Source organism: Pygocentrus nattereri, chromosome 6, assembly GCF_015220715.1.
Source record: "Pygocentrus nattereri isolate fPygNat1 chromosome 6, fPygNat1.pri, whole genome shotgun sequence".
NCBI classification, from domain to species: domain Eukaryota; kingdom Metazoa; phylum Chordata; class Actinopteri; order Characiformes; family Serrasalmidae; genus Pygocentrus; species Pygocentrus nattereri.
Window position 1 is genome coordinate 4,817,760 of NC_051216.1, and position 20,164 is coordinate 4,837,923.

At 46.4% G+C, this 20,164-nt stretch overlaps 1 protein-coding gene across 2 annotated transcripts in view; it reads right to left on the reverse strand.

Annotated features, from left to right (window-relative positions):
- si:ch1073-416j23.1 (rac GTPase-activating protein 1) overlaps positions 1 to 20,164 on the reverse strand; it is a 28,627-nt gene that overhangs the window by 3,931 nt on the left and 4,532 nt on the right. For both annotated transcript variants that reach the window (XM_017685211.2, XM_017685212.2), the window contains exons 3-10: positions 19,589 to 19,725; positions 17,371 to 17,443; positions 15,565 to 15,621; positions 15,223 to 15,321; positions 8,233 to 8,583; positions 6,227 to 6,388; positions 3,360 to 3,455; positions 2,394 to 2,592 (exon numbers count right to left, since the gene is read on the reverse strand). In XM_017685211.2, coding sequence (XP_017540700.2) covers positions 2,394 to 2,592; positions 3,360 to 3,455; positions 6,227 to 6,388; positions 8,233 to 8,583; positions 15,223 to 15,321; positions 15,565 to 15,621; positions 17,371 to 17,443; positions 19,589 to 19,725 — 1,174 coding nt within the window. The remainder of the gene's footprint in view (positions 1 to 2,393; positions 2,593 to 3,359; positions 3,456 to 6,226; positions 6,389 to 8,232; positions 8,584 to 15,222; positions 15,322 to 15,564; positions 15,622 to 17,370; positions 17,444 to 19,588; positions 19,726 to 20,164) is intronic.

Consider the following 20,164-nt stretch of genomic DNA (forward strand, 5'->3'; position numbering starts at 1 on the left):
CTCCCGTACGAGGCAGAACAATAAAACAGACGCTGAGAGAGGAATCCATCACCTCCATCTCCACGTGCCCTGACTTTGTGGGGATAAAGCAGTTTTCTGCCTCAAAGCTCATAAAGACAGCGGGGTAAGCAGGGGTGACTGATTTACATGCTTAAAAAAACATTAGCGTCCAAAAGAGGCTCAACAGTTTAGCTCTCCCTGACATCCATCCCAGCCCACAATCCAAGAGGGAGACTCTGAACCCATAATTTCACCATTTAGCCTCATTCAAGAGTGCAAAAGGGCTCGGTACAACCAAGCCAGCACAAACCACACGTCCAGAACCGTTCTCAGAGTCGAGTCATCAGGGTTTGGTCTGGTTTGGCCTTCAGAGCTGGATGGGAGCAAATACCCATACAAAATGTATGGAATCGTGCCTGCAGCAGAGGAATGCCAAGTGCTGGATGCTCATGAGGATAATTTTGCACAATTCTCCCCCTACGGCAAGTGCAAATGCACTAACTGCATGCATAAACCGTCCTAATGCCTAAAGAACTGTTGGGTTTCATGTGGTTATGTGGTTTTATGTTATAATAGCCATTTTCCAACCTCTCTTTATGCCTTTATGCCGATTAAACAGGCCGTTCTTGTTACTGTGCCTTCAAAACTGATCCATGCAAATGAGATCTGTTCTTATTGGTTGCCCTATATTACACCTCGTTCAAAAAGAAGTCCGGGCTGAAACACTCCTTATAACGTCAGTGTGAGTGGGCGGGGCCGAACTGCTGGAGGTGGAATAGGTGGGTATATTTTTAAATGCATTGTTTGTTTTTTTTTTTTAATTATAAAAACAGCAAATTCAAAATAGCAGCTTAGTTTTAATCTATGGACTGTAGAGACTGGAGGGCTGAAATCTTTAATATCTAGTGTTAGTTTAATATTATAGTGTTTACATACGACATCAAATCAAGTCGAATTTATTTGTAATGCTTTTTACAACACAAAGCAGCTTCACAGAATTCCAGAAAAGAAAGTTTTAACATGAATGTGAAACCACCAGGTGAGCAAGCCAGATATGTAATATATATATATTATATACATACATACGCACACTCACTGGCCACTTTATTAGGTACACCTGTTCAATTGCTCATTAACACAAATAGTTATATCAGCCAATCACACGGCTGCAGCTCACTGCATTTAGGCATGTAGAGGTGGTCAAGACGACTTGCTGAAGTGCAGACCGAGCATCAGAACGGGGAAGAAAGGGGATTTAAGGGACTTTGAACGTGGCGTGGTTGTTGGTGCCAGACGGGCTGGTCTGAGTATTTCAGAAACTGCTGATCTGCTGGGATTTTCACGCACAACCATCTCTAGGGTTTACAGAGAACGGTCCGAAAAAGAGGAAATATCCAGTGAGCGGTCAGTTGTGTGGATGAAAATGCCTTGTTGATGTGAGAGGTCAGAGGAGAACGGGCAGACTGGTTCCAGATGATAGAAAGGCAGCAGGAACTCAAATAACCAACAAGAATCTCTGAGGAACGTTTCCAACACCTTGTTGAAAGTGTGGCACGAAGAATTAAAGCAGTTCTGAAGGCAAAAGGGCCGGTGAGTGTATACATACACACAGATGTAGCAGCGAGCTGCTCGTTAAGGAGCTATAATTAGGAGGAAGGAACTGAACATTAAAAAAAGGTTTTGTCATTCCCATTATTTAGTTTCATGCACTCAGAGAAGCAAAATAAAGGAAAAAAACATCAAACCAAGTGTTTAAAAGATATCACATAAGAACTAGAGGACAAAGGACGAGGACGGGCAGGAGGGGAGGCGTCCGAGATGAGTTTAGATGCTCACCTCGTCGACTCTTACAGCCTGAGACAGTGGGAGGCTCTTATAATGTTAAGAAAATATTAAAGAATATAATATTACCATGAATACCACTTATTCTTAGATATTCAATTATTCTAAGGAAAATAGTTAAGAAATGAAAATTGATTAAGTGACCCTTATTAGGAAATTCCACCTCCGCATTTAACCCATCTGTGAAGTGAAACACCACATACACACTAGTGAATACACACACACACACACACACACACACACACTCACTAGGGGGCAGTGAGCACACTTGCCCGGAGCGGTGGGCAGCCCAATCCACGCCCGGGGAGCAGTTGGGGGTTAAGTGTCTTGTTCAAGGGCACCTCAGTCATGTACTGTTGGCTTAGGGGATCAAACCGGTGACCTTCTGGTCACAAGGCTGGTTCCCTGACCTCCAGCCCACGACTGGCCCGATTCACCACCAAAATAAGACAATTCTTAAGAAGTCACTTGAAGAATATTGTGCACTATGTGCATTTTCTGCTGAACTAAGAACAAAGACGTTAGTCATCAAACTAAGTTGAGAACATTACCAGCAGCGTCCATGAAGGTTCTGTGGAGTTTGAAGGTGACGAGAGGCTCTTTGAGTTTCCTCAGGAAGTCTTTGAGAAGGCCGCAGACGACGTGGACCTCGTCCACCTTGTGGAGCATCAGGGACCCTTTACCGCTAATGTAGCGCTCTCGGAGCTCCTTCACCGCCCGCTCTCCGCCCGGCACGCGGTACAGACCCTTCTGCAGCATCGGCACACAAAACCACAGTCAAGACGGCGGAGCGACAGGTCTCGCAAAGTGGGGAAGAACCAGAGCAGATGTTTGAACACAAAGCTCAACACCACATCACACTAAACCAATGACTAGCTGCTGAATAAGGACCATTAGAAACAATTAAGATTAAACCTTCTTAGCTACATTTCCATCAGGTTTCAGTGTGTAAAGGATCCTAATGGTTTAAACAGGAGACCAGTGGCTGACTCTAAACTCACTGGATGGTCTACGGTTAACTAGCAGTCTCATTAATTCTAATGGGAACTGGCTTAATGGTTTCCAATAGAAACCATATTTAGGTCCCACTAGAAAACCCATCAAATGCAAATGCTGTGATGTCAACCCATCAAAAAGACAAAACACATTACAAAAACCATCATACCCTGATGGTATGACAGATGCATGCATATATATATATATATATATATATATATATATATATATATATATATATATATATATATATATATATATGAAGTTTATATATCATGTTAATTTTGGCTTATTTGTCTTCCAGCGTTTCTCCACTGGGTTATTGTGCTAAGGTCTCTTATTGTGGAGGGGAGGGGGAGGAGCCTCCTGGTATGTGTGAGCAGAGAGTGAACGCTACCACACATGTTCCTATAACTATACACGTCTGTTTTCAACAGAAAGTGGGGAGGAAACGTTCGCCTGTCCCTCAACACTGCTCAGAAACGCAGGAGTTACTCCGACGAGAACAAGGAGCACATCACCTCGACCAGACCTCTTCTCTCGATCTCCTTAACACACTCAACGATCAGGGCTGGAACTCTGGGCCTTGTGGACGGAGTAAAGCTTTCCAGTGTCTCCTAAAAACAAACAAGCAAACAAAAAGGCAGTAATAGTCAGCATCGCCTTTATTACCCCACAAGGGCTCCTACAGATGGTACTCCGATGACATCGCTACCATCCACAGCGCCGTGTTGGTCGGCAACATCAAGTTCATTCAGCAACGTTGAGAGAGTTTGTAAAGCCATAACTGATCCAGCGAAAGCAGTAAAACTCATTTGTAAAGTGGATTTTCTGCTATATTGGAGCGTACGGCCTTGATTTTATTTGATTTGTTGCTGTAATGAAAACAAACGAAAGCTGAAAGCGGAAAGGCTGAGATTTCCCGCTGTGTCACCAGTGCGCCGTCCCAAACTGCACGCTAGCTCACTAAACAGTGGGTAAAAATAGAGAGAACATTAGAACCGCACTCATTAGTGTAGTAGGTACAGAAGTGTGTGGTTTGGGACGCGGCGTTAGGTCAGCCAGTGAGACGCGATCAACAGCTGCTCTGCTCTGCTGCTCGTTAGCTGCTCATTAAACACATTCAAGAGGAAGCTTGTTGATTAAGGAGCATTTATTGAGGCACATTGAGGCATTTACTGAGGTACATTAATGCGTGTGTTGAGGCACATTGAGGCATTTACTGAGGTACATTAATCGTGTATTGAGGCACATTGAGGCATTTACTGAGGTACATTAATGCTTGTATTGAGGCACATTGAGGCATTTACTGAGGTACATTAATGCGTGTATTGAGGCACATTGAGGCATTTACTGAGGTACATTAATGCGTGTATTGAGGCACATTGAGGCATTTACTGAGGTACATTAATGCGTGTTGAGGCACATTGAGGCATTTACTGAGGTACATTAATGCTTGTATTGAGGCACATTGAGGCATTTACTGAGGTACATTAATGCGTGTATTGAGGCACATTGAGGCATTTACTGAGGTACATTAATGCGTGTTTGAGGCACATTGAGGCATTTACTGAGGTACATTAATGCGTGTATTGAGGCACATTGAGGCATTTACTGAGGTACATTAATGCGTGTATTGAGGCACATTGAGGCATTTACTGAGGTACATTAATGCGTGTATTGAGGCACATTGAGGCATTTACTGAGGTACATTAATGCGTGTATTGAGGCACATTGAGGCATTTACTGAGGTACATTAATCGTGTATTGAGGCACATTGAGGCATTTACTGAGGTACATTAATGCTTGTATTGAGGCACATTGAGGCATTTACTGAGGTACATTAATGCTTGTATTGAGGCACATTGAGGCATTTACTGAGGTACATTAATGCGTGTATTGAGGCACATTGAGGCATTTACTGAGGTACATTAATGCGTGTATTGAGGCACATTGAGGCATTTACTGAGGTACATTAATGCGTGTATTGAGGCACATTGAGGCATTTACTGAGGTACATTAATGCGTGTATTGAGGCACATTGAGGCATTTACTGAGGTACATTAATGCGTGTGTTGAGGCACATTGAGGCATTTACTGAGGTACATTAATGCGTTTATTGAGGCACATTGAGGCATTTACTGAGGTACATTAATGGTGTATTGAGGCACATTGAGGCATTTACTGAGGTACATTAATGCGTGTATTGAGGCACATTGAGGCATTTACTGAGGTACATTAATGCGTGTATTGAGGCACATTGAGGCATTTACTGAGGTACATTAATGCGTGTATTGAGGCACATTGAGGCATTTACTGAGGTACATTAATGCGTGTTTGAGGCACATTGAGGCATTTACTGAGGTACATTAATGCTTGTATTGAGGCACATTGAGGCATTTACTGAGGTACATTAATGCTTGTATTGAGGCACATTGAGGCATTTACTGAGGTACATTAATGCGTGTATTGAGGCACATTGAGGCATTTACTGAGGTACATTAATGCGTGTATTGAGGCACATTGAGGCATTTACTGAGGTACATTAATGCGTGTGTTGAGGCACATTGAGGCATTTACTGAGGTACATTAATGCATGTATTGAGGCACATTGAGGCATTTACTGAGGTACATTAATCGTGTATTGAGGCACATTGAGGCATTTACTGAGGTACATTAATGCTTGTGTTGAGGCACATTGAGGCATTTACTGAGGTACATTAATGCTTGTATTGAGGCACATTGAGGCATTTACTGAGGTACATTAATGCGTGTATTGAGGCACATTGAGGCATTTACTGAGGTACATTAATGCGTGTATTGAGGCACACTGAGGCATTTACTGAGGTACATTAATGCTTGTATTGAGGCACATTGAGGCATTTACTGAGGTACATTAATGCGTGTATTGAGGCACATTGAGGCATTTACTTTTATTGAGGTTAATTAATGCACTTATTGAGGTTAAGCTGAGGAATTTAAGGTATTCAACTTTCATAATAATCCGTTCTATGTTTAAGGCACTTCAGTGTAACTGCAGCACCATTTAAGGTGGAATGGAAACTTCAAATGAGAAGCTGTTGAATAAGAAAAAAGAAAATAAAAAGAAGATAATTAAAACAAAAGTAGTATAAGACCAAAAAAAGGAAACAAATTAATTAAAAAGGCTGAAATAATAATAAAACAAAATCACAACAACAACAACTAAACAAATAAATAAATGAGAACTAAAATGAAAGAGGATAATAGTGAAAAATCAGGTAAAGCAATTTCAGGAGCGTGGAGGTGGTTAGAAAGTCAAAGTTTAAAATGACCCATTCACTCATTAGAGGGGCTGTCTGGATACTTTTGGTCTAGTATATGATACAGCATGTATAGGTGTTGGTACCTCACTGGGATGAGCGCTGCCGTGCGCGTTGGGGGAACACCTCTCCAGACACATGTGTTTACACTCGGGATGGGCCACCACACGGCAGTCACGGCATTTCACCGCCACCTTCCCAAAACGGATTCTCTTCCCGCAGGGAACGCACGTCTCCGGGCGGATGACCTGGTGGAACATGAACGAACACGCAAACATAAAAATACAGGGTATCTCCAATAGGGGGCAGTTGCGGGCTGGAGGTTAAGGAACCAGCCGGTTCAATCCCCTTGGCTGATGGTCCATAACTGGGGTGTCCTTGAGCAAGACACCTAACCCCCAACTGCTCCCCGGACTGCCCACCGCTCCGAGCAAGTGTCCTCACTGCCCCTAATGTGTGTGCTCACTAGTGTGTATGTGGTGTTTCACTTCACGGATGGGTTAAATGCAGAAGGTGAAATTTCCCTGTTGTGAGACTAATAAGGGTCACTTAATCTTAACCTTTAGTCAGAGAACACAACTGTTCTTATATTATATTTAAAAAAAATATAGTTTTAAAACATTCGGTTATGAAAAGGAACAAATACCAACTTTTCACCTGGAGGAACTGATTTAAGCTTCACAATCAGACCTTAGAACCACTGTGGAACCTCTGAGGGAACATCTACACTGTTTGGACCTTGATGAACAAGAAATGTACCTGAACAGAACCTTCATTTCTAAAAGTGTGAGGAATTCCTGACATCATCTTAAGGGCTGTTCAGTGACTGTATTAGCTCAAGGCAAGTTTATTAGATCAGCCCTCAAGGCGAGGATCTCAGTGAACACGAGGGTCAAACCCAGAAGCTGAACTTACCGAAGAAATCTGACATTTCCCATATCTAACCCTAACTGAGTGACTGAGTGACAGACCGAATAACTGACCAACAGGGTGACTAACAGTCTGACCGACTAACAGACTGACAGAGTACCTGACTCACTAAGGCTGGAGACACAAAGCAGGAGATACGTGGACAGAGTCTGACTGCAGACGGGCAAGCCAGCCTCGATATTGGTGGGGGAGAGGAGCTAAATACATCATCCGTTTATTGAGCACAGAAAATTTTGTAGATGTATCTAGTGTGTCCACAAGATGAACCCAGCTGAAAAAGGACCTTAGGAAACCATTAGGACTAAACATGATCTCTGGGGCTGAAGGAAAATGATGGCTGTGTCCCAATTCAGCGGCTGCATCCTTCAGAGGCTGCGTTTGAAGGCTGATTGCGTCACAGTGGCATGACTACGCAGTTCCATTTTCGAAGGCTCCTTCATATGCGGCCGAGAAATGTGCCCTTCTTTTCCGTGGCCAGCCAACATATCCCGAGGTTCACTGCGTGCCGGCTGGTGAGGATTCGAGAACAGAGGCGTAGCAGAGGAGCAAACGGCAGGTGAGGAGTCACTTCAAATAAGTATTGGGTTTAAACAGCAAACGATACAGAGGTTAAAAAAGCCAACGTGGTCCGTTTCATTTCGCTTTGACAGCGAGATGCACCTCCGGCTCTAATAAATGAAACAACACAAAACTAAAATCAAAGTTTGTGGTTCCATTTTTAAAGAACCTGACAGGACATTTACAGCATTTGGCTGACGCTCTTATCCAGAGCGACTTACAATTTGATCAGTTTACACAGGAAGGCTGAGGTGGTGTTAGGAGTCTTGCCCAAGGATTTATTGGTATAGTGTAGGGTGTTTACCCAGGTGGGGATTGAACCTCAGTCTACAGCATAGAAGGCAGAGGTGTTACCCACTACACTATCCAACCACAGGAGTGGCGTTTAGGGATGCAGCAGTGAGGGTGGGAACGGCGGTGCTGTGACACAAACAGGAAATCCGGCAAAGACCAGACCACCTCACTTCGGTTCAGCCTTCACGGGTCTACGCGGCCTTCACAGGCTGCGTCCTTTGAAGGATGCAGCCCTTGAATTGGGACACGGCTGATGTGTCCCCAGATGTTGCCTGCTGAGGAAAAGGTCAGTAAGCAGAGGAGCTCTTACAGTTTTGGGCAGGAACACGTGCTGTAGCGTTCCCACAATAGGAGTGAGATCTGGAGCGATTCTGGACTCTGGAGTGCTCATTTCTATCTCTGCGACAATCTCAGCCTCGGTCACATCGCAGGGAGCCCACACTGACGTCTGCTCTGTGACGCACACCGTCTCGGAGCACTGCGCCGCCCGCGCCGACAGATCCGGGTGGGACTGTGATTTACCGCTGATGGACGGCAGGAGATCGGCTCTGCTCCTGGCCGGCTGCTCTGGAGTCTCCTGAGTAATGTCGATCACCATGTGGATCTGACCGCCATTGTCCGGCGTAGTGACGGATGCTGTGACAACTGTCGACTCGGTTTCCTAAATAAATAAATAAATAAATCAATCAATCAATCAATCAATCAAATCAATCAATCAATCAATAAAAGTTATGCATGCTCTGCAGAGAACACGCTTCTGCACATTTTAATGCACAATTGCTGTTTATTTGAACATACTGATGAAAAAAAAACTACATGTGGCCTGTGCGAAAGTTATGGCTCATTATAATTTATGCATTTTTCCCACCCAGTATCTAAAACTCTAATACAAACCTCTGCTTATTCAGCCTACAGCAGTTTAGCCCCGCCCACTCACACTGAAGTTATAAGGAATGTTTCAGCACAAACTGCTTTTTGAAGAAAGGGAAAAAAAGGCATGACCTAGGGCAACCAAATCAGAAATAGTTCAGTTGCATATATAAATTGGGGGCAGTCGTGGGCTGGAGGTCAGGGGACCAGCCTCGTGACCGGAAGCTCGCCAGTTTGATCCCCAGAGCCGACAACACATGACTGAGGTGCCCTTGAGCAAGACACCTAACCCCCAACGGCTCCCCGGGCGCTGCGGATAGGGCTGCCCACCGCTCAGGGCAAGTGTGCTCACTGCCCCCTAGTGTGTATGTGGTGTTTCACTGCACGGATGGGTTAAATGCGGAGGTGAAATTTCCCCGTTGTGGGACTAATAAGGGTCTCTTAATCATAATTATTCTTAAAGGCACAGTAACGAACAGAGGTCAGAAAAGGTCATGTAAAAATGTTTTGATATATAAAACCACACAAACTCCAAAGAGTGGTGCTTGAAATTTTGTGAAACCTTCATAATTTTCTACATTAAGTCCTAGTTGTAGATTAAGAGAACCAAATGAAACAAATGACACACACAAAAAAAAGACTTGGTCATTTATTATACTGAGGAAAATGATCCGGTATTTGATATCTGGGAGTGGTGAAGTGTGAACCTCTGCTTTCAGTATCTGGTTTGAGGAGTTTTAGCCCCTCTGTACAAAACAGCTTCAGCTCTTATTTTGGTGGGTTTCCTCCCATGAACTGGTTTCTATAGGTTTAAGGTCAGAACTTTGACTTGGCCATTGCTGCATGACCCACATTCTCTTGAGTCTCGGCTCTTGGACAGACGTCCTGACGTTTACCTTTAGAATTTGCTGGTATAACTCAGATTTCCTTGTTTCATCAATGGTGGCAAACAGTCTTGGCCCAGATGCATCAAAACAGGCCTAAACCATGATACTACCACCACCATGTTTCACAGATGGGATAAGGATTTAATGCTGGAATGCAGTGTTTTCCTTTCTCCAACCATAAAGCTTCTTATTTAAACCAAAATCTATTTTGGTCTCATCCATCCACAAAACATTGTTCCAATTGTCTTCTGTCTCGTCCAAATGATATTTAGCAGAATTTTCAAAACGTATGCATAATTAAGTGGTTAAGAGTCGTGCAGGATGGTTTGGTGTGAAACGCTCTGAGCTTCTAGAGAAGCTTACCGAGTCAGAATTGTTCATAGTGGTGGTGATAGGAACCACACGTCCCCCTCACAGAAACCAAAGCCCCCTCACAGAAACTTACTACACTAAAAACTTTTGAATATGCTCTCTAGTGCCTTTACAATAATTATTGTTAGTAATAGCATCGTGAGGCAAAATGTTTCCCAACAAAACATTTTTTTTCCCAGATTTTCCACTATTTTCCATCATCAACATTCCATATAAACTCAGAAGACTCGTGTGGGTTCTCTGGTGGTTCTGGATGGTAAATAAAGTGTCTATATCTGTGTTGTAGTCATGGTGACGCCTGGTTCCCATCAGCACCACTGTAAAGACGTCTGAACCAGTTCACACCAAACCCACTGAATCTCTCTGTTTACATCTGAAACACTGAATTATGGAGGATGTTTGAGTGGAATTCCTCTCTATCTGTAAAATCACAGCTTCCTTCAACACTTTGGTCTGCAGTGTAAATCAGAGGGAACAGCGCCAGCGACTGTGCTCATCTCCCACATATGAGGACAAATGGACTTCCTCAAAGTGCTGAATTGCCTCTTGTCTCCGAGTGATCTGCGGGGGCTAGAGAGGGGGACACTGTGCCGCATTAAAGGAAGAGAGAAAGAGACGCAGACCGCTGCCGGTTCCACCCGAGCAGAGAGGCGGGCAGGAAAAGGACGAGAAGGAGCCGCAGGCCGCGAGACTGATGAACGAGAGCTCTGACGGAAAATGGCATCAAGCTACAGGCGGCCGGATTTTACACGAGGGGCTGAAAAATGTGAAGGAAAGTCGACTGAGGAATTTTATGTTCCACTAGACACCCCTAATGTTTTGCTAACCGTGCCCTACTATTCCCACTGCTCCGATTCCAAACGCTGCCTTGTAGGAATAAGCCAGCAGGAAGCATTTTATTCAGCCTAGGGAAGCCATAACCGCCATGCCCGGGACTAAATTCTGTCTAATGGGTGAAAAACGCTCCCCAGCTAGGCTTTAAGGATTTTACTGGTGGTAAAAGTACCAATTACGACCAATTTGGTCTGTTGGTGCTGATTCTCTACAGGAAAACCTTTTCATGTGAAAGGGGAAGTCCACCGATCTTTCAGAATTTCCGTTTAGTTTAGAGGCTGAGATGTAAACCAAGTTATTCAGAGAGCTTTAATGTGGGGGGGTTCTCTGTAGACCAGCTTCCCTATGACTTCTATACTTTGCTTTCAACGTAGCTTTGAAACAGGTCCGTAACTCAGGAAAACAGGAAATTTCTCAGCGCTAACTTCCCTGAACTGACCTGCTTCAAAGGCACATTAAAAAAATTTCTAAAGAAATCCGAGTCGGCAAGTTTCTCTACAGGGAACCATTTGAGATTAAAGCCCTCTGAATTATTTTGTTTACAGCTCGACCACAAAACCAAACAGAAAGTTTGAAAATTCAGTGGACTTCTCCTAAACACAAGGGGTAAAAGCTCACTAATGAACGTCCTAACATATTTACCAAGACAAGCTTGTTGACACAAACATTTGAATGTGGTTTTATTATAGAACATTTAGTGGTGAAGTGGTTCAGGTGTCTTTACAGTGGTTGTGATGGGAACCAGGCGTCGCCATGACTACAACACAGATATAGACATTTTATTTACCATCCAGAACCACCAGAGAACCTACACTAGTCTTCTGAGTTTATATGGAATGTCGATGATGGAAAACAGTGGAAAATCTGGAATAATCAGTTTTCTTTGAGGATGATTTTGGCTGCATGTATCCCTCCAACACCAGTGGATTTAAAAAAATATAGGTTTTAGTCCAAAATCATCTCTAAACTCTCATAAAACAGCGTCTCAGTCATCAGGCAGTGAATTCAGAACCAGTTCATGTAGGAACTTTCTGTGAGGAGCTTTTAGAGGGACGTCTGGTTCCTATCACCACCACTGTGAACCGCTCTGACTTTTACAAAGTTTACAACAGAGCGTTTCACACCAAACGGCTCTGAACGGCTCTGTTTACATCTCAACCATTTAACTGTACAGAAATTTTGAATGAAGGTAGAATTTTTTCATTTTGAATTATCATAAATGAATAAAATTTTGGTGGAATTCCCCTGTAAACCCAGGCGCTACCCGAGCCACGGAAATCAGCTCCGACACCTATGGCTTTTCTATTTTTGTAACAGCTAAAATATCTTGGAAAAAGTCTACATACTACATTCTCCGTTCACTCCTGGATTATAATCTGATTGGAACATCATCAACGTACGTTTACTAGAGCGCCACCCTGGGCGTCGCCTTCACTAGAGCGCCACCCTGGGCGTCGCCTTCACTAGAGCGCCACCCTGGGCCTCGCCTTCACTAGAGCGCCACCCTGGGCCTCGCCTTCACTAGAGAGCCACCCTGGGCCTCGCCTTCACTAGAGCGCCACCCTGGGCCTCGCCTTCACTAGAGCGCCACCCTGGGCCTCGCCTTCACTAGAGCGCCACCCTGGGCCTCGCCTTCACTAGAGAGCCACCCTGGGCCTCGCCTTCACTAGAGCGCCACCCTGGGCCTCGCCTTCACTAGAGCGCCACCCTGGGCCTCGCCTTCACTAGAGCGCCACCCTGGGCCTCGCCTTCACTAGAGCGCCACCCTGGGCCTCGCCTTCACTAGAGAGCCACCCTGGGCGTCGCCTTCACTAGAGAGCCACCCTGGGCCTCGCCTTCACTAGAGCGCCACCCTGGGCCTCGCCTTCACTAGAGAGCCACCCTGGGCGTCGCCTTCACTAGAGAGCCACCCTGGGCCTCGCCTTCACTAGAGCGCCACCCTGGGCCTCGCCTTCACTAGAGCGCCACCCTGGGCGTCGCCTTCACTAGAGCGCCACCCTGGGCCTCGCCTTCACTAGAGAGCCACCCTGGGCCTCGCCTTCACTAGAGCGCCACCCTGGGCCTCGCCTTCACTAGAGCGCCACCCTGGGCCTCGCCTTCACTAGAGCGCCACCCTGGGCCTCGCCTTCACTAGAGCGCCACCCTGGGCCTCGCCTTCACTAGAGCGCCACCCTGGGCGTCGCCTTCACTAGAGAGCCACCCTGGGCCTCGCCTTTTACTAGAGAGCCACCCTGGGCGTCGCCTTCACTAGAGCGCCACCCTGGGCCTCGCCTTCACTAGAGCGCCACCCTGGGCCTCGCCTTTTACTAGAGAGCCACCCTGGGCGTCGCCTTCACTAGAGAGCCACCCTGGGCGTCGCCTTCACTAGAGCGCCACCCTGGGCGTCGCCTTCACTAGAGCGCCACCCTGGGCGTCGCCTTCACTAGAGCGCCACCCTGGGCCTCGCCTTCACTAGAGCGCCACCCTGGGCCTCGCCTTCACTAGAGCGCCACCCTGGGCCTCGCCTTCACTAGAGCGCCACCCTGGGCCTCGCCTTCACTAGAGCGCCACCCTGGGCCTCGCCTTCACTAGAGCGCCACCCTGGGCCTCGCCTTCACTAGAGCGCCACCCTGGGCCTCGCCTTCACTAGAGCGCCACCCTGGGCCTCGCCTTCACTAGAGAGCCACCCTGGGCCTCGCCTTCACTAGAGAGCCACCCTGGGCCTCGCCTTTTACTAGAGAGCCACCCTGGGCGTCGCCTTCACTAGAGCGCCACCCTGGGCGTCGCCTTCACTAGAGCGCCACCCTGGGCGTCGCCTTCACTAGAGCGCCACCCTGGGCGTCGCCTTCACTAGAGCGCCACCCTGGGCGTCGCCTTCACTAGAGCGCCACCCTGGGCGTCGCCTTCACTAGAGCGCCACCCTGGGCGTCGCCTTCACTAGAGCGCCACCCTGGGCCTCGCCTTCACTAGAGCGCCACCCTGGGCCTCGCCTTCACTAGAGCGCCACCCTGGGCCTCGCCTTCACTAGAGCGCCACCCTGGGCCTCGCCTTCACTAGAGAGCCACCCTGGGGCTCGCCTTCACTAGAGCGCCACCCTGGGCCTCGCCTTCACTAGAGAGCCACCCTGGGCGTCGCCTTCACTAGAGCGCCACCCTGGGCCTCGCCTTCACTAGAGAGCCACCCTGGGCCTCGCCTTCACTAGAGAGCCACCCTGGGCGTCGCCTTCACTAGAGAGCCACCCTGGGCCTCGCCTTCACTAGAGCGCCACCCTGGGCCTCGCCTTCACTAGAGAGCCACCCTGGGCGTCGCCTTCACTAGAGAGCCACCCTGGGCCTCGCCTTCACTAGAGCGCCACCCTGGGCCTCGCCTTCACTAGAGCGCCACCCTGGGCGTCGCCTTCACTAGAGCGCCACCCTGGGCCTCGCCTTCACTAGAGAGCCACCCTGGGCCTCGCCTTCACTAGAGCGCCACCCTGGGCCTCGCCTTCACTAGAGCGCCACCCTGGGCCTCGCCTTCACTAGAGCGCCACCCTGGGCCTCGCCTTCACTAGAGCGCCACCCTGGGCCTCGCCTTCACTAGAGCGCCACCCTGGGCCTCGCCTTCACTAGAGCGCCACCCTGGGCCTCGCCTTCACTAGAGCGCCACCCTGGGCCTCGCCTTCACTAGAGAGCCACCCTGGGCCTCGCCTTCACTAGAGAGCCACCCTGGGCCTCGCCTTCACTAGAGAGCCACCCTGGGCCTCGCCTTCACTAGAGCGCCACCCTGGGCCTCGCCTTCACTAGAGAGCCACCCTGGGCGTCGCCTTCACTAGAGAGCCACCCTGGGCCTCGCCTTCACTAGAGAGCCACCCTGGGCCTCGCCTTCACTAGAGAGCCACCCTGGGCGTCGCCTTCACTAGAGAGCCACCCTGGGCGTCGCCTTCACTAGAGCGCCAACCTGGGCCTCGCCTTTACTAGAGCGCCAACCTGAACGTTAATTTTATTAGAATTTAATTCTTGATGTTCTACAGCTTCTACATACAGTTTAGAATCTTTTATAGTTCTGTTCATCATTCTGGAAACAGAATTAATTAGTTAGCTAATTAATTAATTCAATGAACTAATTTTGTAATTGGTTTTATATTGTTAAACACTGTTTTCTAATTTTTTGAACAGGCCTATCTGAACTGTATGGGCCGGGTCGAGTGGTACGGTTTTCAAACATTCTCATAATTCATTTGATTTGACACAATTTACATAATTCATCTCTTTTTTCAGAAAGGGAATCTTAATTTTCCATGATATGTGCTGTTTGTAAGTGTTCAGGGAGAGCAATGCTGAGAGCTGAAAGCGGAGATCCAGATCGATAAACCTCTTCACCTTTTCCATTTGCCGTCCCGCGAGGAGGTCCCCAGAGCGGCCGCCGAGTCGTCCACGCTTCTGCATCTGAACTCCAACGCCGGGCCCCATGGAGGAGCGCTGAAACACAGCACCACAGCACTTCTCTCTTAACAGGCTCCACCAAGGCCAGCAGGCAACACACACACACACACACACACACACACACACACACACACACACACACACACACACACTACCACTTCATGACTCGCAACATTCAGAGAGAAGAGGAGGAAACAACTCTGATCAGAGCAGAAACAGCCTGGAGCTCAGAGCGCTGCGTGCCAGGAGGACCCCCAGCACGACTCGGTGGGCACTTACTCTTTTCTCACGAGCTCTCGACTTCAGAGGCTTCACCACTGCTGTGCTGTCCAAGTCCTGCAGACACGCCGCCCATGAAACAAACGAAAAACTTTATTTTACAGGATTTGACAACTTAATATCTTCAACACAGTACAAGCAGAGTTGGCTGGTAGCCAGTTACATTTACACTATGTGGACAAAAGTTTTGGGACACCTACAGGAGCTTTTACGACCATTCTAAATCTATAGGTATTAATATGCAGTTGGTTTCCCTTTGCAGCTCCAACAGCTTCCCCTGTTCTGGGAAGCTTCCTACAAAATTTTGGAGAGTGTCTGTGAGAATTTCTGCCCATTCATGCAGAAGAGCATCTGTGAGGTCAGACTGATGTTGACGAGAGGGTCTGGCTCAAAATCTCTGTTCTAGTTCATCCCAAAGGTGTGTGATGGGGTTGAGGTCAGGGCTCTGAGAAGGCCAGTCGAGTTCTTCCACACCAAACTCACCCAGTCAGGCCTTTATGGAGCTGCTTTGAGCACTGGGGCTCAGTCATGCTAGAACACAAAAGGTTCTTCCCGGAACTGTTCCCACAGAGTTTGAAGTGTACGATTGTCCAAAATGTCTTGGTTCTGAAATGTTAAGATTCCCATTCACTGTAACTAAGGGTTCCTGAAATAGGCCAATTCCTGAGAAACAACCCCATATCATTATCCCTCCTCCACCAAACTGTACAGCTGGCACAGAGCAGTCAGGCAGGTAACGTTCTCTGGGTATTCACTAAACCCAGACTCGTCCTCAGACTGACAGATAGAGAACCGTGATTCGTCAGTCCACAGTATACGTTTCCACTGGTCCAGAGTCCACAGCTTTGCACAAGTTTGCATGGTCTACCGTTTCGTGGCTGAGCTGTTGTTGCTCCTAGACGCTTCTATTTCACAATAATAGCACTTACAGTTGTCTAGGGCAGATCTAGCATAGCAGAAATTTCACACACTGATGTGCGGCAGAGATGCATCCTGTGACAGAGCCATGTTTAAAGGCACTGAGCTCTTCAGTACGACCCTGTACTGCCAGTGCTTGTCTATTGAGACTGCAAGGCTATGTGCTTGATTTTATACACCAGTCAGCAAAAAGTTTAGCTGAAGCACCTGAACTCAATACTTAGAAGGGTGGCCCAATACTTTTGTCTGTATAGCGTACTTAAAGGGCCCATATTGTGCAATAAACATTACCCAGTTTGATGCTGCACATTAACATTGCTCAAGTTGCAGAATGCACCAATCCCAGCCCGGCACATGCGGCTCAAATGAGGAAACTAAGCCTATTTTGAAATCACTGTTTTTGTGATGTCACAAGAAGAGCACAATTACATACATCCACCTTTTCAGCCTACAGCACTTTTAGCCCTGCTCAGTCACACTGAAATTATAAAGGGTGTTTCAGCGGGAACGCTTTTTAAACAGGGCACGGTAGAAGGCAGCCAATCAGAACAAAGCTCATTTACATACACCAGCACAGTAACAAAAATAGTCCGTTTAATTCTAAGGGATAAAGAGAAGTTGGAAATGTAGAATTATGAGCATTCCGGTGCTTAAAATCACACATAAATAAACATGGAAAATGTAGGATACGGGCCCTTTAAGTAGTTTCTGAGCTGCTTCTGTGTTTGGTTTGTTTTCTAAAGCTCTATTTACTTCTACTTAATTCATTAAGTCGTTAATTCCTTTAATTAACAACACTTGAGTGCTGTGTCTGCTGACTCTACCCATGTCTGCGCAGAAACAGAAAACATGCTGATGTCTGATAATGAACCCACACGCTGCATTTACCAGATCATCATCAGTTCGGTCGTAGCTGATGTCCGAGTGAGACAGGAACGAGGACTCGTCAATAACCGATAACCTGTTGAGAGATCGATTAGTCAGACGTGCACCCTCTTTTGAACACTTTTCAACTGAAGGTGGAAGTTATTGATGTTTCAATATGTGCGCATAATTAAGTGTTTAAGATGTAAACAGAGCTGTTCACAGTGGTGGTGATGGGAACCAGGCGTCGCCATGACTACAACACAGATATAGACACTTTATTTACCATCTAGAACCACCAGAGAACCTACACGAGTCTTCTGAGCTTTATATGGAATGTTGATGATGGAAAATAGTGGAAAATCTGGAATAGTCAGTTTTCTTTGGGGACTATTTTGCCTCACAGCGCCCTGCATGTCTCCCTCCACTATGCTGACTTGTTCTTTAAGACAAAGTATGGCTGAATGCAGTTTTCTCATATAACCTTAAAAGAGACTTTATTAGGTGTTTCAGAAGTGGGGTTTGCAGGGATGATCAATCTGTGGATTCTTGATATCAATATTTTATTGATCAAACTGGTCAAGCTTTGTTTGATTTAAAAAAAAAAAAAAATCTAATTCATACAATTTCATCTTATAATTCAGTGACTGAGATGCACGCAGAGTCATTCAGAGCGGTTTGGTTTTAAATGGTTCATTTTAGTGACACCAAACCACCAGTGAACCTTCATGTGTCTGAGTTTTATATGATGGTGAAAATAGTGGAAAATCTTACATAACATGTTTTCTTTGGGGACTATTTAACCTCACAGCGCCCTGCATGTATCCCTCCACCATGAACGGCTTTTAAAATGTGGGTATTTACTATTTAGTCCAAATTCTTCTCAAAGCTATCGCAAACCAGCGTCTCAGTCATCAGGCCGTGAATTACTGACCATTTCATGTAGGAACTTTCTGTGAGGAGCTTTTAGAGGTGGACGTCTGGTTCCTATCACCACCACTGTGGACAGCTCTGACTCCAAGTTTCTCTAGAACAGAACATTTCACACCAAACCGCTCTGAGCGACTCTGTTTATATCTCAACCATTTAAATTTTGAATGATAGTAGAATTCCCCTCTTTGATCCACACACTTAAAATGTATGGGTCTTCAAGGGTTCTTTAGTAAAGAGGTTCTATTTGGTGCTATATAGAACCCTTTTCAAAAAGGTGCTCACACAACCATCTACAGCATGTACTCCATCAATCTGAAGAACGCTTTCACGATGCAAAGACTCCCCTTTAAATCATGCAAAGGGTTCTTTGAGTGTCCACAGTTCTATATAGAACCATATTTTTTACTATAGAACCCTTGGAGAACCATTTTCAAATGTGTAGAAATACTGAGTCTTGACCATCTCATCGTCTTACCTGTCTTGGCTATTGTTTGTTTCAAAATGTTCAAAGTCTAAAACTTCTTTTAGTTCCAGGCTTTAATGAAAGAAATCCCTGGATTTCAATGGGTTCTCAGACCTCTCGACGTAAAGGGAAGCGTTTTGGACCAGAAAAATCGGTGGAGTCCTTGAACAGCTCTGCAGGCCATACTAAAAAGATCTAAAAGTACGTCTGAACTCAGCCAGGTTCTGCAATTTGCCCCCATCCTGCTTTCTGAGATTAACACTGGGCTGATCAAGATCCTGAGCCCACCATTGTGGATGCATAAGGCTTTCATGAATGAGACTAAACTCCAGATGACATGTTCCACAAATAGGTTACCATGACCTTAGAAGCAGGCTAAACTTTGAACAAACGGCAGAAGATGTGGCTCTGTAATCTATTCACTCCAATAAATTGAATTCATACCAATAAAGCAGTGCTGGCCTTGAAATACTTTGACCATCTCATCGTCTTAACTGTCTTGGCTATTCTTTGTTCCAAAAGTCTAAAACTTCTTTTAATTCCAGGCTTTAATGAAAGGAATCCCTGGTTTTCAATGAGTTCTCAGACCTCTTGACCTAAAGGGAAGCGTTTTGGACCAGAAAAATCGCTGGAATTGTTGAACAGCTCTGCAGGAGTTTCGCACCAAACCACTCTGAACGACTCGGTTTACATCTTAAGCCCTCAGGAATGCCGAAATTTTGAAAAGTGGGTGGAATTCCCCTTCTATACGTTACTGCAAACGGGCAGATTTGTATTGGTGTTATGATCCGTTTGATGGGCGGAGTCGAGGCAGTGCAGTAATGAGCTCACTAAGCGCCCGAGTACCGTTTGCTCTTGCGCTGGCCGATATTGGCTCCTCGGTGATTGAAGTTGGCCAGCATGGATCTCTGCTCATCATTAAGGCAGGCGCCCGACTTGTTGTCATGGACGAGTATATCACTCATCAGCAGCATCTGACGCTCCTGTGAGGGCCAGAGAACACTCAGGCTGTCATCATCACCATTAGCGCAACCCGTCACGCCGCCACCATCATTAACACATTTCAGCGCTGGTTCATAGGTCACTATCTGCTAATTAACTCGCGCCCTCGTGGCAATTCTTCACACTTCCCTCAGCGCCCTCTGATCTCTCACTGCTTAAAAACATGAAGACGTACAGCCAAAGACTATTTTAGCGAGCGGAGATATATAGAGTTCTGCACACTGACCACTCCTCATTCGTTTAGCTTCCAGTCAAAACAGCCTTTCAGTAAGAATGACTCTTTTTTCTGGATGTTTGAGGAGATCAGATATAATGAGTGTTCACGTGCATAAGAAAAAAAAAACCAGGAGCTTCCAAAACGAGGAGAAGATCAAGCTGCTTCAGATCTGAAAACCTCCACAGGTGTTTCTGTCCATGTGA